Source organism: Musa acuminata, chromosome BXJ1-7 (assembly GCF_036884655.1).
Source record: "Musa acuminata AAA Group cultivar baxijiao chromosome BXJ1-7, Cavendish_Baxijiao_AAA, whole genome shotgun sequence".
NCBI classification, from domain to species: domain Eukaryota; kingdom Viridiplantae; phylum Streptophyta; class Magnoliopsida; order Zingiberales; family Musaceae; genus Musa; species Musa acuminata.
The window spans coordinates 1,919,676-1,947,272 of NC_088333.1; the positions used below are offsets into that span (position 1 = coordinate 1,919,676).

The window sequence follows — 27,597 nt, forward strand, 5'->3', positions numbered from 1 at the left end:
GTTTCGGTTTGGTGTTCGGTGCATTTATAACTTCTTTAGTCCAAGCCAAATTGCAGTGTCTTGGTTTCTTCTCTCACGATATATTCGGAAAAGGAAAGGAGCGAGGGAGCCCTCGGCGGCCGGCGCACTTGCACTTCAATCCATCGGATCTTCCTAGGTAGTCGATTTCGATCCTTTTATCCTGTTTCCTCCTCTCAGATTCTCCGGTTCTTCCCCTTTTCCTTTAATTGCTCGTTCGATTCCCTTGTGTATCGCCAAAATAATACGTGAGCAATCTTAGTTCCTTCCGAATCAGGAGCAGCTTCTGAGAAAAGGATCTTCTGCGGTAAGTGATCTTTGTTGATGGTCTCATCTTTTCGTAATAAAAAAATTCTTATAAGGTGCAACTTTTTGTTTGTCTGAGTTTTTTCTGGAGTGTGGTTGTCAAATCCGTTGAAAAGTAATATTTTTTTGAGTTTTTGTTGAAATCATGCTGAATTTGAATAGTTTTATGAAGTGTTCATTATCAATCGAACGGTCGTTTAAGATGCGATGTGGTTCTTGCGGTCAAATGGGTACATCTGCTCTATGGTAGCGGCGGAAATGCTTTTTTTTTAAAAAAAAAAATTCTCTCCGGTGAAGCTGCACGAGTGCAGTTTATTTTGGTGGCGATTAATTTGGTTTCTGAAGGTTGCCAAGCCTTCCTTTCTTATTTTGGGATGTGAAAGAAGGCCCATACAACTTTTTCAGATTTAGGAAAGGTGAGTGAATTGGATGATTAGTTGACGTGTCAACAAGAGCAGCAAACTGTCATTTTCCAGCTAATTTGGGCCAACTGCGTGGATTAAAATCTCTTTTTATTGTTTCTGATGAAGTTTTCTACTTTTCGTTGTACTAACATCCTTAAACAATTCACTTCATAATATGTTTTTGACATATCGATGCCATCTTAAATGTTGTTTTCCTTTATCTGTCAGAGCTATATCTAGTTGTTTTTGAAGGTAAACAATTTTCAGTCTCTCTTTTTTGGTAACCTCACATATCCAACTCTATGTCCTCGTCTTACTGATATTACCTTTTTTTTCTTGTTTTCTAATGCCCAACATTCCAGATTGTAAGACATTGCAGACTTTACAATCTTGTAAATTTACCTTTTAACCACGGGAACATACAACAACTACATTGAGCTAATGAAACCACTTTCAATTTTAATCATCCTGTGTTGACTGATTGCTCTGTTTTTCTTCTTCTTCCTGCTGAATGATTCATAAAAGATATATAAAATATTTAATTGCAAGAACTCCTTTTCCTCTCATCTTAACTATACTCTTTAAGTTTTTTCTTAACATTTCTAAAGTTACTCACTATATATTTGATTTTGGTCTTAGTATAATTACTTATATATTCAAGTCTTATTCCTATAAGTCCTCACATCTACAACACTTCATTATGAAAAGTGTGATGTTGTGCAGAATGATGAAGATCAGTGTGAGCTTAAAGCTAACATTTTGTCTAATTAGGTTTTGATTGAGTCTGGGAAGTGTTAGCATACATTTCTAATGTTCTATGTACTTTATTTATTTATTTGTATGGTAACTTCCTAGGAGTAGTTTGAGTTATAGGATTTTTTTTCTCTACTTTCTAGGTCTCTATTTGTACATTAGCATGTGATTTTCAACAGAGTAAATATTTTTTTTATCAGATTTGGGTCTATATTAGTTATGGTTAGGAGTCTAATGTTATCTTAATATTTGGTAAGCTGTCAGGATTAGAAATGTGGTATATGATCATTTGATTGTTATATAGAAACAGATCACCGTACTTAGCCGGAGAAACATGACAACAGTTCCACATCAAAATTATAATCCCATATAATATTGAAGATTCTGATCAAGTAAAAAGGAAGGGAGAAACAAGAAAGTGGAATCAGTTGATCTAATCTTTGTTTTCATTTTTTACTTTTCCAGAGAAATTCCTTTTGTTAACGTGTCATTATAACTTGGAGTTTAGTCGGGAGTCTTTGATGATGTATTGAGTTATGATGTTTTCTTAATGGAACTGTGAGTTTCTTTCTGTCTTCATAGCCTTGATTTTCCTTCTTTGCTATCTCTTATTAGATTCATCCATCTAACCCTCGTCTTGTAATCAAATCAAATATTTAATTTAGGAATCAATTTTTATTTCCTTACTTGCCATTATAATTTAAGAAATATTAATCTTATTTCCTTGTTTGTCATTGGGAATTAGAAAATGACTATTAAGCATTTCAAATAGGGTGATATCATATTTGTTAATATATTAAATAAAAATAATTTATATTAAATAAATACGAAAATTAAGAAAAAATTCCTTTAATGGAGGCTCACCTCCTCCTATTTAAGGGGAGGGATTTCTCTCATTCGTTCCTCACCTAGCCGAGCCCAACAACCGGAGGAACGAGGAGTTATATCCTACCGAGGAGATGTAGGTTTCCCTACTTTTCTTGAAAAATAAAAGTTTTTATTTTGATTCTTTAAATGTTGAAAGTTTTATAGTTCGAAAATATTTATCAATCCTTTAAATGTCAAAATTTTTATTGTTGTAATTAAAATCTATCAATTGATTTTTTTTATATTTACTTGGATCGCTGCTTAAGGTTTTTATTTAAACATGCTAAAAATTTACATGTTTTATGTAATAAATATATGATATTTCATGATATTATAGTTTACCTTTAATCTTATCTGGATTAAAATTTTCTTATTAGATTAAATATGTTATCTAAAATTTTTGATATTCTTTGATCTGAAATTTAAAATGTGTTATTTTGAATGGTTTAAAATTTATTTGACTAAATTATGTTAAACTTATGCATGTGTTGAAAGTATGATTTCTAATTCTTGTTGAATTTAGAAGGTTATTTTCTTGTATTAAAGCTTATTTCCCAATCTTATCTTTTAATGTTATATATATATATATATATATATATAATTGTCACTGAATATATGTTTTTGTATGAAATTGGATAGGAATTGGGTTGAAATCGTCTGCAGGCTAAGCCCAACCCATAGGTCAGGTCACAGCCCACTGGCCAGGGCTATTCAGCGGACCAGGCCTAGCCCATAGGCCAAGCCCAATCGCGAGTCAAGCCCTAGCCCGTAGGCTAACCCAGCCCAGCCATCATGGGCGATCACATGGGATGCACATGAGCAGTCTATGAGCCAGGGCTGGGCTAACCTAGTGTGATGCATGCCTAGTCATGTGTAGTGCACATAACTAGTATGTGGGCTGGCCTAACCTAACCCAATATTATTGTTAGATTTGAGCCCAAACATTGATTGAACTAAACTGGGCTTGATTAGTCTTAGATCGATTCAGGGTGATTCCGAATTTATTGACTTATTCAAGTCAGTTTTACCTAATTTAAATCTAATCTAGTCCAAATTATACTAGTTTAGGGTGGTTCCAGGCTAGTTAAATGAGGATTAGAAATCGGTTCAACTAGGTTCTTGTTAAATCAAGTTTAATGTAAACGATTAAACTAGGGTTTAAGTTAATTGAGGGCTAATTAGTAATATTTAACATGAATGACGTTTAAAAGAGATGTTTTTGATGTGTTATTTTATCTCAACATAGACATGATTAGTATGAGATATTGTTATTACCTTGTCGAGACTAGGTAGGACGATTCCCTTCAGGGATTAGTGGGTCGTTAGATGTGGCGTCTGGACGGTTCCTCCATCCACTGTTGGGAGGAATGTGTCCCCACTTTGATGGGTGAGGGACGCTACTCTATTTACTGTTGGGAGTGCGATATGAGTTTGCCTTCATCCGCTGTTGGGAGAACACAAACTCATCTCGTAGGATAAAGCCTTTCCATCCATTGTTGGGGGAGTGTTCTTTCGGGTATTTGATATACGCTAATGAGATGATTGATTTTTTATCATGTATTTATTTTGAAGTAACTTTTGGGGTTCCTACTCAGCGTTGTTGAATTTTCTTTGTTTTGAATTTCAAATGAATCTCCCACAGTCCCACTACTACTAAATCAAATTCTAGTGGAGAGCGGACCTTCCGTTACCGCTAGGTAACCTAGTCACTTGGATGATTTATCGAGTTAACATCACTATGTTTATTTTTCCACTTGTGATTTGATGAATAAATAAATTATAATAAATGTTTATAAATTATTAATAAAGTGATGTTCATCTACTTGGCTCTAAATGTGTGGAAAGATGTGATCCTGAAAAAAAAAAACAAAAATCCGGGATGTGACACATTTTCCTTACCACGGTCTTTTTCCTCCTTGTAAGTCTTTTACTCATCCTTATAACACTCCCTTTGCTCTTTATCTTTTGTTAATTATTTTCATACATATATATCATTAACTATGTTTCAATTACTGTTGGGACTTATGGTTTTGTTATTGTTGTTGTTGTTGTAATGTTTCAAATACTGATTTGACACTAATGTATCTGACTGCATAGTTCCAAGATGCCAAGCGGTATACCAACATTATATTGCCCAGTATAATCGAATAAAATAACAAATAAATAAAGGAGGCAATATACCAAGATGTATTGTGGTCTATGATCCGTTATGATTGCGTCTTCAACATAAATTTTTATACTAAATCATAATACAAATTCTTTATAAGTCAGTAACATATTACTTAAAGTCCTCATTTACAAGAATAACTATCACACTCTTATACACTAAAGTTTGTATCTAGTACTATGTATTTCTCTAAAGTTTGTATCTAGTACTTTGTACATCTCCAAATTTTTTGTTTGATATTTGAACCATAATCAGATAAGTATGCAATTTGTTGGATGCTTATCCTACTGACTGTTAGTAACCAACATTAGTACGTTGGAATGATAAGGAGTTTGGTTGCATCTTCAAGCTACCCTACAGTGTTCTTTTTCATTAATTCTGCTTTGTTAGTGTTAGTTCCTAGTGTAATGCTTTCTCGAAGTTTCTAAATTTGATGGCTCTAGTAGTGGGTGTACTGTATTACACCTGGCCCGCGAACCTTTCAGCTGGTAGGAGGGCGAATATTTGCTGTCCATGCTTCCGTGACACAGACCTGTTCTACGTTAACTGCATGTTTTTTATTTTTTATTTTTTGATTAGAAAATGATAGAAAGTGCTATTTATTATAATTTCGGTTGTCACTAAATTTCATGATTATAACTATTGATTATTTCTTTGTTTGTAATTTCATTTGAAAGACACTTTTTCTTCAATCTTTCCTCAGAAAAAACACTAGTGTTTCTGTTGAGATATATATGCCACATCATTTGAATGTGACCTGATATTTTTCATTTAAGTCAGATGGATAAGAATGAAGACTCTGGTAGCCCAGGATGGGGTGCTTCATTATTCATGCAAACGGAAGATGTTGCCAGGGCTTTCCTTGCTGCTACTTCAGCTGCAACTGTTCGATCACCACACCCATCTGTTGTATTCTCATCCACGGATGATAATGGTGATAGCCAAATTCAAAAATTTCGACGTCATGTTTCAAGAATGTTGAAGGGTTTATCAGCTACACCAGAAGTGAAGGGATCTTACAATCCAGAAATCCTTACAAGTCAAAAGCGCCAGTGGGCTAGGTTTCAGGTGCAATCATTGGTAACAATTTGTTTTCTTTTTCTTGTTCTTTTGAAGGGGTTAAGGCATGTTTTTTTCATTTAGGTATTCTTCTCGTGTCATTTTAGTGGGGAAATATTTCTGAATCTTATTTTGGATAATCGTGTCTGACATAATAGATTACTGATAAGTATATATTCTTTCTTTTCTACATCAACAATGATCAATTCATATAATTAAACTAAACAAACATTCTTGGGGTTTGACCTTTGCCTTCAAAAACTTGTCTTTGATCAATCAATTTAGGTGATTTTCCATTAGTTTCACATAGGGTTAATATCATAAATGGTCCCTTTTCTATAGTTGAATAGTCAGAGTAGTTCCTCCACAAATTTTTGTTTGAGTTAGTCTTTGGGCATTAGATTTGCCAATGTGATGTCTTGTTTACTATTATGGAAAGATATTAGTAGTTTATACTTTATAGTAAGGCTGATGTGGTGAATTTTGTCAATGCCATACAATATATACAAGTAACTGCTCATGTCCATACTGTTCAAAAGGTGGTAGCATGTTTGTGGAAGAGAACACCCAATTTGCATCGGCCTTATAAGCGTGAAGTTTTTATATTATATATAACGGACACTAAATGATGGAAGGGTTGAGGCAATTGCCATAACAACGACAATGGTTATTAAAGAAGTACACATTTTTTTGTTGTGCTGAGGAAGAGAATGAAGAAGGAGACTGAAATCATTGTTGCAATGTCTGGTGTGTAAGATGAAGAAATGAAGAAGAGTTTCTCTCTCTTTTTTTGTTGGTTGAGAAGGGAGAAGGGAGAGAGAAGGCTGGTGCAGAAATAACATTACACATTTTTTTGTTGTGCTGAGGAAGAGAATGAAGGAGACTGAAATCATTGTTGCAACGTCTGGTGTGTAAGATGAAGAAGTGAATAGTTTCTGTCTCTCTTTTTTTTTTTGTTGAGAAGGGAGAAGGGAGAGAGGAGGCTGGTACATAAATAACATTAGCAGTGGTTTGTTAGCCGAAGAGGTGGAAGAAGAGGAGGAGAAAAATGAAAAAGGAAAACATAAGTTTAGTTACTTTTTTTGGTTAAGGAGAGAGAGGGGGAGGCTGTGACTATGGTGTGATGGTGGAAGATGAAGAGGAAAAAATAACTACTGATTTTTGTTGATAAGAGAGAAAATGAGAGGGAGAGAGGACACAGAGAAAATATCACATTATAAAGGAAAGCTATTGGTAGTTGTTTATTTAAGGAAGAACATTGTGTCCATTCCCTTTAAAGCTGGTCTTGGCTGGGGATAAAATGAAAAAGATGATCCCAGGCTTTTTCAGGAATTTTTCTAAAATTTTCAAATAATTTACTAAAGGACAAATTTTAAAATCTTAAAAAAAATTAATTAGTAGATTTAAGTTTTTTTGGATGTATTGTACTTTCTAGTTCTGAAGTAATGTTTAATTATGTGATGACCAAGACCTAATCTGTCAGCTATAATCCCTAATCTGATTGATTTCAATCCCAAATTTTGTGAATGGCTTATCCTGAACCCCGTTTGGATTTTCAAAAATTTATGACCTCATGCCTATAAGATGTTTGGTATTTGTTTGCATAGTCATGTATAACCGGTCTTCATTTTCTAAAAATGCTTGGTTATTCTGATCAGAATATTGTGTAAGAGTATCATATGCACACAAGTAGTCAATTTGGTGCACATATTGTTTCTTTCAAAGGAAATATAACTTCTACATTATGTCATGTTGAGCTAGTAATATGGTTCATAACATATTCAATAAGAAGTATGAGGTTATGAACTTCCAGAAACAATTGAAATTGTTGTTTATTGCTTACAGAACATATAATACAACAACAAGAACAACAACAAAGCCGTAAGTCCCAACTATTTAGTGTCGGTTACATGGATCTTTTATCGCTATTGAGATTTATAAAAGGCCATATGTTTAGTTAAGTTCAGAGTGCTTAAATCTTTATTTATAGTTTTTATTAAAGTTTTTTTAGATTTTCCTCTACCTCTTCTCATATCATTAATATTATTCATTTCATCTCTTTTGACTACTGCGTCTAGAAGTCTCTTAAGCATTTGTTCATGCCATCTTAAACGATTTTTTTTCATCGTATTATCTATCGAAGTGATATCTGGTTGTCTATGAATAAATATATCTTTTCCTATCTTTCCTAGTAACTCCACACATTCATCTCAATAATCTTATCTGGACAACACAAACTTTTTGTATATATTATTTTTCAACTGTCCAATACTTAGATTCATAAAGCATTGTTGGTCTTACAAGTCACAATAATCTTATAAAATTTTCTTTTTAATCTCAAAGGTATTTGATGATCACACAAGACTCCTGACGCCTTTCGTCAATTTAGCCATCATGTTTTTACTCTATGAATTATATCCTCGTCGATCTCTCTATTTTATTGAGTAATTGATATATGATATCTAAAGCTTTTACTTAAAGAAAAAATTATTATTTTTGAATTGCAACAATAGCTATTTTTAATTTCTGCAAACATAGGAAAGCTAGAGAAAACAGTAAGAAGAGAAGAGAAGTAGATATTCCAAGAGACGAGGAAAGGGGAAAAAAAAGGAGAAGTCATCGTGAACCTTGGAAGATGGAAGAAGCCTTCATTTTCTTGTTTTGAAATAAATGATGAAACAATACTACAAGAACTTACAGGCAGCCAGAGAAAACACTTGTATAAATGTTGACCCTGTGCACCAGCACAGCCTATGGACACTTGATTCTGTATTCCCCTGATGCTTGTTTGGCTATGCTGGTTTAAGTGCAGTCCGCATGATTGACCATACATCATCTAAGATTAGTAATAGTCTCAAACAGCCACCTAAAAGCTTACATTTTAAACACTTAATTAACTACTTTGAAGGCTTTTAAGATATTTGAGTACAGTCTATCATGTGATTGATATCTGAGAAGAGTTAAATGACACTTTATTCTTTGCATAATTCAACATTTTAAGGACATTTGCCATAAAAAGCAAATCAGACACCCACAATGCATTTGAGAATTTCTTGTGCAGCTGCATTGGCTTATCTTATATGTATATTATATATAAATTGTGTCGTATGTTCTGTTTGCTTAGGGAACTGAGCCAGTGGTCTGTTGGGTTTGTCCAGTCTTGTTTTTCTGGAGCAGCAACATATTGTGTATTCTGAATTCCTTTTTCTCTGGTATTATATGACTTCTAAATTCTTCAGGTTAATTGGAGAACTGTGGATGAAACAATTTGTCAATTTATCTTTGTTTTGTAAATTGGAGGAACATCATGGACTGTTTAAACTTTAAAGCATATATTGTGTCATATGAATCATATGCTTTTAATTCTGAACACTTACTGAAAAAAGGTATCATGAGTTTGTAATTTCAGTCTCTTTTTGCTTGCCTTGATAATCTGACATGTCTGTCGTGTTTCGAATTTATTTCCCAACTTATATCATGCATTTTAAGTTGTAGCATATGCCTTCAAATTTTTCCAAGCAGGATCAGCGATCTGTGAAGGAGCCAACAAAATTTTTTGAGAGCATGGTGGTTGTTGGACTTCATCCTAGTGTTGATGTCCAAGCACTTCATAAGCTGGTTTTGGATCATAACAATGATTACTCAAAGAGAAGAAACTTACTGAATTACAATTATCAAGTTAATGCTGAATCAAATCTTGAACCACAGGTTCTTATCCTATCTGCATGCATTATTATAAATGTTATAATTATATGTCTAATGTTGTTTATGGATAGACTTTCATGCATGTTTGGAGATATGTTTTTATTAGTATTCTTATTCTAAACTCTAAAAGGTCTGCTGCATCTTGCTTTGCAACTTTATGCCTCCTAGTTTCTGGTCTTTTCCTACCATTTACAACATCAGATTAGCTGCTTTACATGCAGGCTGAACTCTTAAACTCTTCCTTCTGTTAGGTTCTGTTTGTCTATCCGCCTGAGAAACAGCTACCCCTCAAGTATAAGGATCTTCTCTCATTTTGCTTTCCTGGAGGCTTGGAGGTTTAGTACTTTTAAACCATGTTATTTCTTGGGTTTCTCTAATGTTATCTTTTTTCCATATGTTTTCTGAAGACTTAAATGTGTATTAGAGTGGATACATACCTTCTGGTGAATGTAGTTGATACTTCATAAATTAAAATCTTTACATTTAGTGTATTTCACTCATCACCATTTCTATTAGATCGATTGCTAGTCATGTAATATATAGAAAAGGAATGTGCTAGTTAGACTTCTGCTAGGCCACTTCAATTATCTGCATAGAGATCCAAAAGCAAATGCTGGATTCTTCTCTTTTGTTGGGTTTAGATATTTTTGAGTTGTACTTGTTCTTCACTCGACTTCCCGTGTTTGTTCAACTTCCCTGTTGCATTTATCAAGAGAATTTTGGTAGCCAAAATGCTCTTGACCTCAGAAATAATCTACAACATACTGGATATTTTTTAATATGAAACCAGGATCTTCAGAGCTAATGCTTCAACATCCTTTTCCTCTAGATTGCTAATTCTCTTCTCTCTGTCTCTCTCTTGCATTCTTGGTATAATATACGTGGCCTAACAAAACCATGTTATTTGCTTGTCTCTCCCATTTTCATCTACAAAACCATGTTATTTGCTTGTCTCTCCCATTTTCATCTTTGTTAATACTGGCAAAGGCTCGAGGCGCTAAAGGACTCTGAGGTTCCAAAATGTTTACTCTAGGCGCTCGCCTAAGTGAAGCGAGACACTCACCAATATAAAAATTATAAAAATATATAATTAAGGATAAAGACAATCATTAAACAAAATTAGATAATACATGAGTTTCATATCATTTATATTCAAAATATCATTACTAATTAGATAATACATGCGAAGAGGTAGGGGATGGGTGCCCTCACATGGCTGAGATAGAGACCCGAGTGTGGGGAAGGGGGGAGCGCTTGCACTGCTAGGAGAGAAGGGGGAGGTGGCAGAGAGAATTGGGAGCTGTAGAAGGGGGCCTTGCACTGCCAGATGAGAGGAGGAGGAGGGAGGGAGATATCATTTTCTTGACATAAGGCTTTGATCTATTTAGACTGCTTCATACTATTTTGCATTGTAATAGACTCCACTTTTAGACTAATTATCTAAACTGTTGTAAATTTTAAATACTATATGTATGCTTTTATTTAGACAGTTGTTACCTTTATATGAGTTCCGTTCTCTACACCTGTTCTGTTCCCTTCAGCATTCATAGGTTGGATTGGCACGGTTACGTCTTTGTGATTTCAACACTTGGATTTTTCATTCTAGGTTCATGCTGTTGAAAGAACTCCTTCATTGAGTGAGCTGAATGAAATAATACTAGGGCAGGTGAGTCTTCATAAACTAAGTTATCTGCTTTGAAATGCTCTCCTGGACATTAAAAATTCCATTGGTTTATTCACCTGCTTTGTCGAGATTGGTGTCTGTTTTCCTGTCACTACAAGCTGCTATGTTTTGCAGGAACAGCTTAAGCAAAGCAATCAGTCATTTGTTTTTCGTTTAAAGGTAATAAAACCTGTCTAATATTTTTTGTTAATTTCCTGTGTTATTAGTTTTAGCTGTTGATTTGCATCAAACAGAAATTTTGTTCCAGGCAATGCCAGCAAAATAGGATTTATGTGAAATTTTAGCTAATCTTGAGCAACAGAATTAATATAGAGTGAAAATTTGAAAAACTTGAAGAATATATTACAATCCCCACTCCCAAGTACCACTGTCTATGATATACAGATGTCTTATTGTTTCGAGAGGTTTGTAATTTTACATTTGTATCATATAAATATTAGAATCATTTCCTACTTATCATTGAATGTCACATCTTTTTCATTATCTATGCGGTAGCAAAGCCTTAAATTGATCTTTATTGTCCTCATTCTAAAAAAATATAATACTTGAGAATCTATGTACTATATACTCTGTTATAGTGATTCTTAAATGTTCTTATTGAATATAGTCTCTCTCACACTGATGGTTGAGACTTGAGAGCTCTTATGAAATTAGGTAGAGCAAAAATAAAAGAAATCCAACACTTTTTCTTATTGAGCAACTAGGCCTGGTGGAAGACTTTTGGGTAAAATAAAGGGTTTTTGATTTGTGGTATTGCCTTTGGTAGGGGTTCGATGTTAGACAAGATCCACAGAGCCAACTTCAAAATGTGGGAATCTTTGGCTTCTTATTGTGAAATGGTACTTGTGCTTTCTTTGTGGAATTCCACTATCTCCTCTGTAACAGTCTTTCAGAAGAACCACCAAATAGTTTATGTTTATGGCTTTGTTATTAAATTTACCACTTCTTCAGAACCATAACTGATTTAAGTGCTGAGAATGTGATACTGTGATGTAACGATTCTAGCTTTGACAGAGTACCAGATAATTATGAGATCTGGATTTTAATAAACCGGTGCTTCTTATTCAGCCAATTAATATGGTATATAACCATGTTGATCTATAAGATAGGACATTGTTTCTTTTTCCTATTAGTGCTGTCAGTTAAGTATATGACTTGTTGTTGCAATAAATTTAGTATTTCTTAATATTTTCAAAGTCACAGGCTGCTGATGATTCAACCTTGTATGGATGCTGTGTCTTGGTCGAAGAACCCGTGCAAAAACCTTCAAACTTGGTTTCATTGCCTATAGGAGAGAAACAATGCTCATCACGCTTAAGCCGTCATATATTAACTACATCACGTTGTTACTGCATTCTATCAAGGCTTCCATTTTTTGATATGCATTTTGGCATACTGAAAAGGTAATACATCTATATAAGTTGATAATGTTTTCAACCTTCTTATTGCCTTTTAGTTTTGTATTTTGCTCGCTGAAAACATCACTGCAAAAGCTTAGCAGTGTACTCAATTTAGAAATAATGATTACAATATGATGTTTGACTTTTAACAGTTTCATTTATCATACAATTTGTTACTTACTAATACCTGATTATGGATCCATCCACTTTATGGCTGTTTTTTCTAAAGAAAATCCTATCGATATGTTTGATGTCCCTTTAAAGAGAATTTTTCTTATTTTTGTCAATCTGGTTTCATCTTGCATTTGCACCTTCTGTAGTCTCTTAGTTTCCTAAGAGGGTACGCCTAAGATTGTTGAAGTGAGAGAAGTGCTACTGATGTTATTTATCTTGAGATGAGGAAGGTGGTGTTTGTAGAAAAAAGATTTCACCAGTTCTGACTTTCTTTGAGCACAACCACCAAACTTAAACCTTTTCCTTATCTGATTCAAGTATCTTGAGTTCTATCTATCCTTTTATTTCTTTTAAGTTTTAAGAATGTTTAGATCTTTCCAATGCTTAGCATGAAGATTACTACTTAATCCTTATGCTGCATGCTGCCATCCTCTTCCTCAGGCCCTTGATTACTTCCTCCCTAGTGACCTCCCCCTTCCATTTCTTGCCACCACATACTGCACCCACATCTCTCATTGTCTTTCATCACACGCTGTATAAGCTGCCTGGGCTTGTTGCCAAACCACCACTTTGCCACCCAAGTGACACTGAAAAAAGGGTGTTGGTTGTGTGGAAGGTGGGAGGGTGAGATACGGGGGAGAAGACGGAAAGCAGTAAATAAGGGGAGGGTTGGGCTATGTAGTTAGGTGAATGAGCGCTGGAATTCTTTGGTTCAGATTTTTTATTTTTTTAAATAATGAAGTAAATTAAAACATTTTAAGCTTATATTAGTTTTTTCACTTTTATTCAATTATTTAATTTTTCTTGAGTTGAACATTTTGTAATTGGCCTGACCTAATTTGCAAATGTGATCCTACTGATCTGCTGATCCTCCAACACTGGTTCAAGACTACTAATTTTTCCAATCAATCCTCTGAGTCTTGTGTTTAATCAGTACTTTTTCTGACAAAATGTACTTGATTGGCCTGACTCGGTTATATTTCTAACCCCTTTAAGGAAGCTAAAATCTTCCTTTGACTGAAGATATTTTTGAACATTCAAAAACGCAGTCTTGGATTCAAACTAAACCTTTCAAGGAATGTCTTTAGAATTTCCTCATCTAAGTCAGCTCTATATAAGGATATTTTACTTCAATTATCGTTAACAGCAAAAATAAACTGAGCCAAAATAACCGGTCCAAGGTCAATGCTTGAGCAGTGAAAACATGATTGTTAATGCTCTACACGTTATAGGACTTCTATAGAACGGCATCTTCTCTTCCACGATAAGACATGCTTGCTTGTGGTTCAGTGTTGGACTTTGTTGGTTAGCTTAGTTTCCTATGATATCATGACACTTATTAGTGTGGTTTTCTTCATTTGTATTCTATATACTTAATTTTCCTATGATTTTACGATGCTCAGTAGTGTGGCTTTCTTCATTTGTGTTATGTATACCTATAAACTGCCATCACCGTTTCTCTCTTGGCCCTTAGTTGAAGAAGATTACTATTTTCTACCTGTTATTGTTTTGAGAACTAGAAAATTTTTTTCTGATGTATCTTGAAGAATCATCAAAGCCATATCTCTAATATAATTAATTTGCAATTATAATTTTGTGTTTTATACAATGTAAATCAATTATCCATTATTTTGTGTTTTGCTATTCTCTCCTGGCCCTTTATTTTACGTGCTTAATTTTATCAATAAGTAAATTTTTACTTTTGCATTGTTGATGATTCTTTAATTTATGAAGGCTTTTTCTCCTTTAATCATTGCATTTGTGTGTGTTAGTTTATGTTGGTGTCACAATTTTTACATGCTTCTCTTTGCTGTAGTATCCTTATTGAAGAAAGATTGGAGCAGCTTACAAAAGGCACTGACATGCTAAATTTGCTATCGCCAGAAGAAACAGCTGAGGAAGACCGAGTGCACAATAACGTTGACAGTAATTTGAGGGTAGAATATGCTGTGGAGGAAGGATTAAGCCCAGCAAGAGGTTCTGATTTAACTTCAGAAACTACTCCTGAGGAAGTTTCTTGCGATAGGGATCCCATCAGTGTCTTAGAGCCTAAAATTTTCATCCAAAATAATGTAAATTTGGAAGTTAATCAAGGAGCAAGAGACCCTCAAACTGGAAAAGAAAATGGAGTCTGTAGTGAAGGAAATCTTGATCATTCTATTAATAATATCAATGGAAAGAAGCAACATGAGAGGCATGTTATGGATGCTGTTTTGCCACTTTTAGGGTGTCAAGTATATGAAAGCTCAGAATCTTCTGGCAGGTAGAAATCATCTTCCATGATCATGCCAGTATGATATCGGAAAATTATGCCATTGTTGCAGCATATTTAATCTGTTTTTCTCTTATGAACATGCTTGTCCTGAAGCAAACCTCAGTCTGACTGAGACAACCTTTAGTCGTTTCTCATCTGCTATGTTTCAAACAATTCTATAATTGCCATCTGTATGCTTGGAATAATTTTTACAAGTTAGTCCTAATTTTGTGGCATCAATTTTGCAATTAGACATGAGCCATAATCAGACTATTTTCTGAACTTTGTTTTTTGTTCATTGAAAATTTCCTAGTGATTGAATTGCAATTTTCTTTTCTTTACACATTTTTTTTTGTTGCACATGAATTTTATGATTTGTTCATGTTAGTGTTTAGTCAAGTGTAGACAAGATTACTTGTCATTCTTCTTGTCATGATTACATCCTCAAAAGACTTTGAACAGGGATCATTGTGAAATAGGTCGAACTGTAAATTTGATTGTTGAATATATTTCTCAAATAATTATACTATATCCAACGAACATGTTTTCACTTTGATAGTAAACATATCTATGTTCTTATTACTTGTAAAATCTGCATCAAATTCTTCTGTTGCACTTGGCATCAAGCTTTTTAGGTGCATAGCAGCGATGCGATCATGTCAGTGACAGTTGTTACCATCTTCAGATCATGTTTTTTGGCAAGTGTGCAAAACTGTATCATATGTGTAATTTGATTGATTAGATTAATGTTTGGTTTTCAATATTAATTTTCTATTAAATCAAAACTTTGTTTAAAGATGGTTGTCACCTCATAAATGGGCCTAAGGGGATATTTTTACATATAAAATTATGATTTTAGATTATCTTCACCTTCAGAAGTGATTTAATTAATGTCACAACTCCAAAATGGTACAAGTGATTGATGACTACATCTGAGTGTTCTATGAAGAGAATGGTCTATGATAATCTCTAGGCTGGTTTAACATTTTTATGCATAGAGTTAAATTAATTGCATAAAATGAAGATAAAATGTAGCAACTGTGATGACTGAGTTAGTAAAGGAAATCTTTACCCTGCCTGTTCAGTTTACAGGGTTCTCCATGTGAAGACAGAGACCTTAGGAGTAATATCGATAATGCAGAACTGGAAGAGCCATCTTCATCAGGTCAAGAAGATTTGGGTCGTCAAAATAAAATTCTTGATTGGGCCAAGGTTTGAAAGTAGTTTTACTGGAGTTTGGTACAAGTATAATAAATCCTGGATTCTGAAATTTCCACATTTCATGAACTCCCTAATAGTTCATCTACTGCTCCCATTTAATTTCAGGCAAACTGCAAGGGATCCTTACAGATCATTTGTGAGTACTATGAATTACAGTGCCCTGCTAGAGGTTCAACACTCACTTTTCAGCCTTTGGAGCACTTGCATCCTTTGGAGTTTCATAGACCTGGTGAGACAGTTCTTCATATTGCTGGCTCCACTATTGATCTAAGATCTAATGGCACAAACTTAGAGATGGCTGAGGTACATTTCTGCTAATCCTAGTTTCAGCTTCAGTTTGCTATCTGGTTGCTATATCCATGATAGCTTTAGACTGCTTGAATGAACAAGCTTGACAAAGGTTTTATATTTGTTTATGTGCTGCCCTTATTATAGGTACGTACTTCTCTCTTGGCAGAAGAGGAGGCAACTGCTCTGTCTGTATGGACAGTTGCAACCATTTGTGGATGCTTGAGGCTTGAACATGTAAGTGTTATCATTATTATAAACTGACATGCAGAAGCTCCTTTCAGATGTCAAACCTTTTGTTAATATTTTAATCTCCTGTCTTCCCCAAAGGTCCCTAAAATGTTAAAGAATAAAAAGTTTCTTATTTTGACATTGTACCATGCATAGATGAACTTATTCGATTGTTTATGGTGATTCTGTAGACAGCTACATTTTGATGTAAAATCACAATGGGCATGATTTTGTAATTACTTAGTGTTGTTGCCAAGAGGCCTTTATAGGGAAGATAGCACAGAATAGGGAGGAAGAAGATACGAGAAGAGAGTGACAATCACATGACAATACACAATGTTTACAACTTTACATAGTTTGGCCTATGGGCCTTCATCAACAGACAATGTTGGTGAGGAGCTTTCACTAAGAATATGACCCCAAAAGTTTCTCAAAAATGGTAGCCTTTACCTAAAACCCTAAATATAAATGATGGTTAAAATCTTGATGCAATACTGAAAATGGTTAAAAATCTTGATGGTTAATAAATGGTAGCCTTTCCCTATGCCTTATCTTAGCATAGATTAATGTCTTGATACAGTACTAAAACCAGTCTGTTGTTGAATCAGTATGGTACCTGTATGGTCTGACGTTTCTTACCTCATTATAGCTTTGGTACCAGTCAGTATCACTTGGATCAGAGAGGGAGAGAGTAAGAGAGTAAGATAGTGAGAGAAGAGGGGAGGAGGAGGGGGGAGTAGGTGGAGCAGGAGGGAAGGGGAGAGAGAGACAGATAGAAGAGGGGAGAATAAGAGATGGAGGGAGGTGCCGTAAGGTGGGCACTTGATGCATGTGTGCGAGTATTCGTAGTGCATTAGTTCTGTGATGAATTGCAGAAATTATAGCTGCAGATAATCATATGCGAATTGGTGCCTAGGCTTTAAGTGTACTGCTCATCTGCTAATGGTAAAAGTCTATAGATGTATATTTTGCTAGCTGTGAGACTCGAAGCCCTGACCTCTTGACTCCACAAACAATGCACTTGATCTAGCTGTCTCCATAGAGACCAAAACCCAGATATATGGATGTGTTGTTATCATATTCGTGCCTTTTGAGAATTCTCTACACGTAACACTGGATCATTGCATCTACGTCCTTGTTTTGTTTTCCACTTGTCAGATACTGGTGATGCTTGCTGGTGCACTTTTAGAGAAACAAATCGTTGTCATTTGCTCAAACTTGGTAAGGTGCATTTCCTTTCTTCTTTTATTTTACGATTCTTGTTTTTGTGCAAGATGTCGTTCTAAATAATGTAAATTTAGTGTCCCTAACTTCCCCTTATTTAGTCTAGTGTTATTATCCTGTATTCAGAATTCTTGATCTCATCATGATTACATATTATTGCAGCATTGATATGTAAAGCAGCTAACATAATTGTTTGTTTACACTAAATAATTCTAAAATAAAGAATCCCTTATAATCTTATCATGATTGTGGCATCGTTGGAGGCATCCATATATGCTGGAGGATGTCCAAGTTCATGCTAGTGATCTTTTGTAATTCTAGCGAATGAATCTGGGGACTACATTGTTCCTTATCTTCTCAAGATTGATCATGAATTGCCTATAGGCATGCTTTTGCCATAAGTTCGATGAAATAAATGATAATTGTTGGTTAGTAATCTTTGCATTCTCTTCCAAGTGTGAAGGCTGATATTTCTACAATTTATTAAATCAACATTTGATGTGCAGGGTGTTTTATCAGCTTCAGTTTTATCAGTAGTTCCGCTGATACGCCCCTATCAGTGGCATAGCCTACTAATGCCAGTATGTAACCTCAATAATTTTAACCTACTGCAATAAAAGGGTTTTACATGCAATTGTACATTCGGTGTGCTTATATCTGGAAAATTAGGTTTTGCCAAATGATATGCTGGACTTTGTGGATGCACCAGTACCATACATTGTAAGTTTCTATATACCACAACTCCATTTATTGAACTTGTAATATCTGATTTTATCTTCATGCAGTGACATAAAAGACTGTCAATTGCAGGAGTCCTTAGAACTGTCATTTTTGTAGTTAACCAAATCTTCAGTCTTCTTGAAGATTCATATGATTTAGTTTGGTTCCCTTTGTGTCTGTGTGGTCTGCTCTGACATCTAGCTTAATGAATTTCAGAAGAAGACTACTGAGATGCATTGTATTGACAAACATGTAGCTTGAAATTGTTTAAAAGCCGTAGTCAAGGTTTTCTGTTTCAACACCATCATTGTTTTATCAAAAATACTCATTCAAAATCACTCAAGTAACTATTGTTTATCTATGCAAAAATTGGCTTGATTTGTTTATAGATTGTTTGGATGAGAATTTGGAATCTTTGATATAACTCCTTGCTGGCAAATCTCAGGAGGAATTTACAATAACCTGTTGGTCTTAAGTTATTCTGGATTAATATTCTTCATCAGCGTAGGTCTATGAAACCAACCTGTGTATCTTTGTGAGATGGATGCTTAAGATAATCCATTATTAAGATAAACAAATACAAAATTCTGTCTATTATGGGACAAGGAAAATGAAGGAGATCTAATACATTACAGATCAGTCACAAAGTTGAATGATGTAACCCAACAAAAAAAAGACCATCAACCAAGTTGAAAGACTTCATTTGCATCTTTGATCCATCTCCTAGTTCCTTTTGTCATTTGTAGTTTTTTTAAAGCTTACTTTTATTTCTCTTGGAAATTTTGTGCATTTGCAGGTGGGAATAAAGAACAAAACAGCTGACATACAATCAAAGTTGGCTAATGTCATACTTGTTGATGCTGACAAGAACCAGGTAGGCAAGGCAACTTCGAATGTCTATTGTTATTATGCATGTGTTGGTCATCAGCTTAGCATCAATACATTAGTGTTTCTTTGCCTTCATCTTCTTCCTCTACAACTCGAATGCTTACGGCAAATAATATTGCTGATCATTGTGTCTTGACTTTTTATTAGTTTATTTGCAGAATTTTATAGTTGAAGTTGTCTGATAAATCAGGCAACATCCCATCTTACACTGTTGGCTGTTATCTGTCATTCTTTTTATGTATTAAAGTTATTTCTTTCTGCCATGTAGAATTTCATTCCCAACTTCTTGAGAAATGGTTGTACAGTCTTTGGATAGTAATCTTTATTAAATCTTTAATTTATCAAATTGACAAAATTCATTGCTAGACACTCCAATAATTTGGTAGCCTAAGGTGACTTAATCCATTTTCCAGTGATATTAGTTCAAAACTCTAAATATCAGTTGAGCCGGTTGAACTGATACATACCGATGTGTACGAATCAGTCAGTCCAACTAAAAATGGTGCCAGACTATATAAGTCAGTACTGGTCAGCTAAATAACACTTGGTATATTAATACTGTGCACGCCTGATACCGGTTGTGGATTGGTATTAAAATCTTGATTGGTATTATGTATTGACAAGTCTGTTCCGATACAATATGCCCCATTCATATTGGCATTACCTAAAACCTATCCAATTTTGACTAATTTTTTGGCCTTAAAAAAATTTCAGATCCGTTAAGAGTTAATTGATCTTGACTGGAGTTGGCCAATTTTGGTCAAACAATTTGAGAACCTAAAAGAGTTAAAGAAGAGTGCATGGGAAGGAAGGATAAGAAGAGGGAAATAGAGGAAGAAAGGGCAAAAAGAAACCTATAACTATGATTGGGAGTTTGGGACAGTCACTGCTGCTATTTTGTTTATTATTTAAAGCAACCGGATTGTTGCCATAGTAGATATTGCCACAACTAATATTATACTTAAGGTTTTAAATTCCAAGAATCACGTTTGACAACTTATCAGACTGATATAGCGTCGAGATATTGAGCAGTAAAGTGGCATACACCATCCGGTATCACTGAAAAGAATGAAAGGTATACTGAGAGCTACACCGAGGTTTGGGCTGGTATTGTTTCTCGGTTAGACCAGTATGTCAGTACATTTTAAAGCATGATTGCATTGTTCACCCATCATTGATAAAGTGAAGAAGAAAGAATATCATGAAAGAAGAGAGGACGATATGTAGCCTACACCTGTTAAGGAAATACGTATTCTGTGATAGATAATGAAAAATAAAAATGTCATGAGATTATTTTTAAAGTACGTGGCAATATGGTTGCATGAAGGTTACTTTTGTTTGCACTAACTGACACATTTTTTTTATTTGCAATTACCTGACACTTTCACTTTCATGGTAATTTGAAACAGTTGGGGCTATAATGGGGTCCATTCAATATATTTATAGGTTATGTGAATAAGTTTGAATCTTTTGTATGACATATTTATAAGTTATTTACTACATTGATATCATTGTATGATATGATAATTATGCCCTGATTTTTTTATAATTTACAATTTTGATTTGATGCCCTTTTGGGAAGTAAGAAATTTTGTAAAACATGAAGGTAATTAAATTCTTTAGAATATTACATTTTCTCCAGTTTTGATATCTTTTACTATTTTGTTGAAATATTGTTTTGGCGATTCTATTTTGTCAATTCTATCTTATCCATGCCACCAAGATTGGTTGTAACATCCCAAGTAGATCCTAAGAACAATTTTGCAAACTGAGTCCAACTTGTATCTGTATCATTTGTCCGGTATGACATGATAGACTGCTATGTTCATGCTATATAGGCGTACATTTGTGTTGCCTAATAATGCCTTTGGAGAAGCAGTTTTAGTTATCTTGGTTTGTAGTTTGTACACAGCTGAGATGTTTGTAGTTTTTGAGATAATGAATAAATGAACAGTTTTGAGATTTGCTAACAAATCTGAACTAGTTTGATGATCCCTGACAAACTCATAATTGTGGTCATGATTTAACTTGTGGTTAATATGTTCCTCTGTTGCTTAATATTAGAGTTAATATATAGTACATACATGACTTGGATATGTATAATGACTATTGACATCACATAATAAACATGAGGGTTTTTGCATATGGCAATTTTGTACAAGATATTTTTCTTGTTACTTTATAATTACAGATGATCTCTCAAATATTTGCTAGTTGTAATTTCTTTCTGAAATATATTGGATTTTGGTTTCTGTTCTTGTTTAGTTGTTTTGTTGAAGTTGAATTTCTAATGTTCTTTGTCTACTTTTTATTTCTCATAATCATCATCAAATTGGACCATGTAGGTTAAATCGCCCTCAATGCCACAATTGCCACAACATAAAGAATTATTCTCATTTCTAAGCCCATACTATGCAAAACTTGTTGGTGAAAGCTACCTAGCTAGAAGAAGGCCGGTTTATGAGTGCACTGATGTACAGGCAAGCTCTAATCCTACCTCATGTATCCTTTATTCCTTCTTTCTTGACTTTGTGCAAGTGTTTCGCTATGGAAGCTAATGAACCAAGTAGATACATTATTTATAAAAAAAAAATTCTATTATGTTGAGCTGTGCCATAGTTTGCATTCTTAAGTGTAGTTTATACTGAAATTTTGATTTTTGCTAATTTTCTTAAAAAATAAGTTAACGTGATTGAAATTTGTTATCCGAAGGGTAGTAGCAAAACCACTGCTATCTTTCAATGGAGTTACGATGATCAAATTTATTTCATAATATTTCTATTCCCACAGTACTTCTAATTTATGCAACTCAATTTTTTTGTTGTGATTTTTTGATATTTTTCAAAAATGGTAACTAAAAAAAGAAAAGCTTAGGAAATCCAGGATATGCTAACTTCTGTGACAGATGAGATGTGATTCCATTTAGAATATTTGCACAAATACCAGTCCAAGCACTAAATCTTCTCCATTTTGGAGAAGCTTTAAACAGTGATTAACAACAATTCTTGGGGATTTGATGTTAAGTCAGTTCTTGACTGAATCTTGCATCCTCATGTCATACCTTACTCCATTAAAGAGAATTTCATTTGCAGTTTTCTACATTTACCTTGTCTTTATTTAGGACTTACAAAACAGTTCTCCACATCTGCCTTGTGTTCTATGTCAAGCGAGATTCCGGTCCTACACAATTTATCCATCATCACTAAAGGGAGGTCAGAATTTGCTGAATTAGTTCTATGAACTTATTATTGGAACCAAAAAAAATTAGCTTATGTTTGTTTCATGAGGACAAAGTAAGAAATTTTTATAGTTTTATACTTTTATATCTATAACTCAATAACTTTAACTTGAAATCAAGATTTTTCATTCTAATTCAGGTAGAACAATAATTTTCTTGAGTGTAAACTAGATATAGTCTGCTCAACAGTCTGTACTGAACTTGGTTTTGCTTTGAGAAATTTTATTTTCATAATTGTCAAGGTCTTTAACCTGGTATTGTGCAATCTAATTTCGCAGCATGCTTGAATGGCATAGCAAATAATCCAATCTTGACATGGGAGTTTCACTATGATGAAGATTATTTTGAAGCAAGGTTCGTAAGTTCGACCAGTTCAGTGTGGTAGGTTCCGTATTCACCGATCTGACCACTGATCAGTTCTCAGACCAGTGACATATTAGTCGGTTCAAGGCTGGTACAAACATACCAGTCGGTATTTGAGGTGTACTGGGTAATACATATGCTTTACCAGCAATACCCAGTCAAAATTTGATTAGTACTGACCTGTAGCTGATGGTAACAGCCAAATTTGTGTCATTTAAATCCATCCGACCGCTGGAGCCCCTCTTTATTTGTTTAAATACACCCCTTTCACCCTCCTCTCCTATTTCACCCTCACTCTCTTTCGCAATCTCATTCTCAACCTCAATCTCTTGTTTTCTTGGGCGAAAGGTTTAGATCTTCTCTGATTGCCTTAAAAAAACAATTAGGGAAGGTTGGTTTGCATTCAAAGAGGCTTAAATCTCATGATATGATCCTACTTGTCTTGAGATCAAGTTAATCTGAAATTTGATCCCTGATATTTCATGTAATTAGGTTTCATAAATGTTTATTCTTGTGTGATTAGGCAATTAAGGGATAATGAAGGTCTTATTCTTTCATATACACTTAATGAAGGCTAATTAGAGGTAATTAAGGGGTCATTGGAGCATGTATATTCATACTTAAGATATTATTCTTCAATGTACACCTAATTAAGGGCTAATTGTAGCATGTTTATTCTTGCTTAATTAGGAAATTATCCATGAATCAAGGGTTTATTTTTCCATTTACATATAATTAAGGGTTAACTAGAGGTAATTATGGGCTTGCTCTAGTATGTTTAATGTTGGTAGATTAAGAAATGAATGGCTAATTTGATTATTCCATTAACCTATAATTAAGGGTTAGTTAGTGGTAATTTAGTCCTCGTTGCAGTGTGTTTTTTGTTGCTAGATTAATAATGACTAATTAAGTGTTTATTATTATTCCATTAACACATAATTTAGTCATGGCAGCGTGTTTTTTGGTAGCCTGTTATTTGTTTTACATCTTATTTATAATTTTATAGATCTAAATCAATTTATAGCTGTCTAATTTGATTGTATATAACTAAAAAAGGGGAGAAAATAAGGATAAACGTGGTTATTCCTAGATTTCTGGTAATAGTTTAATGTATTTCTCAAAATCCAGAATTCACCAGTGTACCAACACTTGGTAAATCGGTATGAACCCATACTGTTCCAATGCCTGACCAGTTTAGTACTGGTACCCAGAACTGCAAACACTGTTTTGAAGTTACTTAATCATGGCACTGTTTTGCATTCTTATCATGTTTTTCTTGTAAAATATGCATAATTCTTATTGACACTCGGAAGGTTAATTTTTTCTTCACATATAAATCTTTTTATAGTACTAAGAATTTTTTGAAATGCGTATTAATTTTTTTTCTTGTGTTTACAGATTGAAGCCGCTAAAGGTTTCTTGGCAATTCTCAGATCGTATCTAGACTCTTTTTGCTCCAATCTGCGATCCCATACGATCACAAATGTGCAATGCAACAATGACAAGGTTTGTTTTTGAGTCTGACATTTGGCTTTTCTGCTAAAAGATAGATTATGATGTTCTTTCTTTTCAGTTTCCAAGATCCTTATTATGATGTTGGGACCTTTTATGATAACCTGAATTTGTTGGAAAGTTCAAAAGCAACTGCTATGTTGAAACAACTATATCTAAGATGCCTTTCAGATGCATGACCACCATCCAGAGTCAAGGGTTATATGAACTTTCTATAATGGCTTCTTCCCACCAAGTGTGGAAAACCAGCCAAAGCATAACCTCTCTTCCCATGTGACACAGATTATTTGGTAGACTCTCATGCATTAAACATGGGAGTCACAGGGTGTAAAGCAATGTTTGATAATTGATAAATAAAATTCTCTTCACATTTAGTTCTTTAGTAGTTCATTTTTTCTTTCAAATGAGGCTTAACCCATATATTAAGAATAGGACCTGCATGCAGATAGTTGCAGGAATATCTTTTCAGTTTCTTCACCATATCAGGCCCAAAGATAATTTCAGACCTTTACATTGTTTTGTGTCCTATGCTCTTTGTAGACATTGTTTAGTTATATGAACTTGTTAATCTCAGTCAAATATCTCACTCAGCCTGTTGCTTTTGATTTGATCTGTTTTAGGCCTACCAAGTAGTGTCTCAAACAAAGGACTGTTAGCTGGGTCAACTTTGCTATGGTGTTTATCTCATTGAGTTGGAACTTAAACCCTCTTCATGAGTCATGACTTTGTTTATTTCTGCTAGTGTGATAAGGTTTTTGAAGTGATAATATTACCAACTCATAAGTGGCATGGTCACATGAAGTATACGTCTGTTATTTTCTTTTGTTATAGTTCTAAGAATTCATCGTAGAACTAGCTGAACTGTACAAAACATGTTTTTCAGATTTACTTATGTTCTTATTCTTGTGGATTTACTGATAAACCATTGTCAACAAGGATTCCAGTGCTGGACATACTGATCTATATAGCGGACCTGTTATGCCAGTGTGCCAATGCTACACTTGTTTAGTAGTTAGTACCAAGGTATACAGTTTCAAATAATACCGCCCGTATCGAGTGGTATGTACCGGTCCGTCAGCTGACTAGTACACGGATCGCCCGTTACCGAACATGACGGAATATATATTTATATATGTATATATATATATATGTATATGTATATATATATATATGTATATATATATATATATGCGAGGTGACGTCGCGTTGCCTCAGCGACGTCGCCTTTTATAAATATATATATATATACACACACACACACCGAGCGGTATATGTAGTATCGTACCGTACCGAACGAATGTTGAAACTCCGGTACGATATGATATTTCAATTGTTGGTTAGTACTTAGTACCAAGGATTGAAATATCGTATCGTACCGAAGTTTCAACACTCTCTTGGTATGATACGGTACTGTATACCGAGCAGTATACCGCTCGTTATACCATTCGGTATATATATATATATATATATATATATATATATATATATATATATATATATATACTGTTCCACTAATTTATGTGGTGGAGCTGTTACTATTATGATGCGTTGGCTTGGAACAGAATATGTTGAGTTAAATGAGCAGAAGAATGTCAAATCTTTTGTTGATCCTAACACCGATTATTGCAGGCCCCTGCCTTGCCTCTTGGCCATATTTCCAAACCAAATCCATTGCAAATAAGATAAGAAGTAGATTTCTGGTCGCAGTCTGAAAAATTAAGGGCAACTCGGAACCTTTTACTACTTATTTTGTTGTTTTAAATTAGTTAAAAGGTTCTTCATGTTGTACTCAAATTGTTGTTTCATAAGTGGCACAAGTCCTAACCTACTTTTGTTTTGTGCTAAATATCTAGGTTTCGGTGCTGCTGAAAGACAGTTATATTGATTCTTTTCCATATAGGGACAGGTCTTTTATGAAGGTACACATTGGACATCTTATTCCTTTGCACTGGAGAGTGTTTGGTTTTGCTAATATAATAAGTTCCTCTGTGGTTAATTTAAAAATATTATTTTGCATTCTATGGCTTCTAATCTATCATCATCTATCATTGATCATTTGCATTAAAATTGGTTTCTTTGCACATTTGCATGAGAGAAATTGTTTCATCTAAACCACTAGAACAAATGTAGTCAAGTTTGTCTTTAAATTTCCAACTGTTAATTTTACATGGTTTTGTTGATATACTCAGTTTGCTTGATGTGTTTGAATCTGATCATTACGGACATGCTTAAGAATTTAGGATATAATGTATTAAGCTAGACCAAATCAATACTTTATTATGTATTTGAATCTGATCATTACGTACATGCTTAAAATTTAGGAAATAATGTATGAAGCTAGACATTTAACTACATCATGGAGTATTGAATTGGTCATTTGCTTCAATGTGTTCCTGTTATAATTTTTGTTGGTATTTGAATCTGATCATTACGGACATGCTTAAGAATTTAGGATAAAATGTATAAAGCTAGACTCTTTTAACTCCATCATGGTGTATTGAATTGGTCAAATTGTTTTTGATCATTGTATTTTTTTTTTTTTTCCTTCGACTTGTTGGATCAGCTTTTTGTGGATACCCAACTCTTCTCTGTACATACGGACTTTGTTCTCTCCTTTTACCAGAAGGATTAGAGATTTTGTTGGCTGAAGTGAAGAAGGAAATATGGCGAAAGAATTCATGTAATTTTCCCGTTTCACATATGTAATCTTGTTCCCAAGAAGGTCATTATCAAAATTTATTTATCTTGCTCTTTCTGTTGTAAAGTAACTGTTGATTTTGGGCATAAAATGCTGTTTCTATTTTTAAAAGTACTTTGCAGTATAACACTAGTTTAGTTGATCTGATTGAGATACACTCAGGAATTTTTATTAGATAGCTACATCATTCAGATTGTTGTTGCTTTAGATAGGAAGATGGATGTGTGTGGATGTAAATGTGGAAGACCTCATGATATATGATATTTGTGATATTATTTTAATCGATGAAAATCCAGTTAAGATAAAAATTCTAAATTCGAGTTATGGAGACAAAATGTAGTAATTAAAGGTTTTTTTTATATATTAAGTTCAACAAAGATTGATTATATAAAATGTAATCGAGTGATATTAACTAACAAAAAA

The 27,597-nt window shown here is 34.1% G+C and overlaps 1 protein-coding gene across 13 annotated transcripts; it reads left to right on the forward strand.

Moving 5' to 3' along the window:
* On the forward strand, nucleotides 1-27,301 carry LOC135678153 (uncharacterized). Of its 13 annotated transcripts, XM_065190619.1 has the most exons (20): nucleotides 49-157; nucleotides 281-325; nucleotides 5,296-5,595; nucleotides 9,097-9,282; nucleotides 9,531-9,614; nucleotides 10,886-10,945; nucleotides 11,078-11,122; nucleotides 12,161-12,366; nucleotides 14,354-14,800; nucleotides 15,877-16,003; nucleotides 16,118-16,315; nucleotides 16,448-16,537; nucleotides 17,690-17,752; nucleotides 18,262-18,336; nucleotides 18,425-18,475; nucleotides 19,272-19,349; nucleotides 21,709-21,843; nucleotides 24,363-24,470; nucleotides 26,330-26,395; nucleotides 27,040-27,301. In XM_065190619.1, exons 3-20 carry the CDS (start codon nucleotides 5,296-5,298, stop codon nucleotides 27,106-27,108), a joined length of 2,388 nt encoding a protein of 795 aa, XP_065046691.1. In that variant the 5' UTR covers nucleotides 49-157; nucleotides 281-325; the 3' UTR covers nucleotides 27,109-27,301. The 13 variants fall into 13 exon arrangements, 12 of the variants coding, with proteins under 12 accessions (XP_065046688.1, XP_065046692.1, XP_065046694.1 ...); XM_065190616.1 differs by lacking the exon at nucleotides 281-325 and having other exon boundaries at nucleotides 1-157; XM_065190620.1 differs by lacking the exon at nucleotides 281-325 and having other exon boundaries at nucleotides 1-157; nucleotides 12,167-12,366.
* Nucleotides 27,302-27,597: the final 296 nt, after the last annotated feature.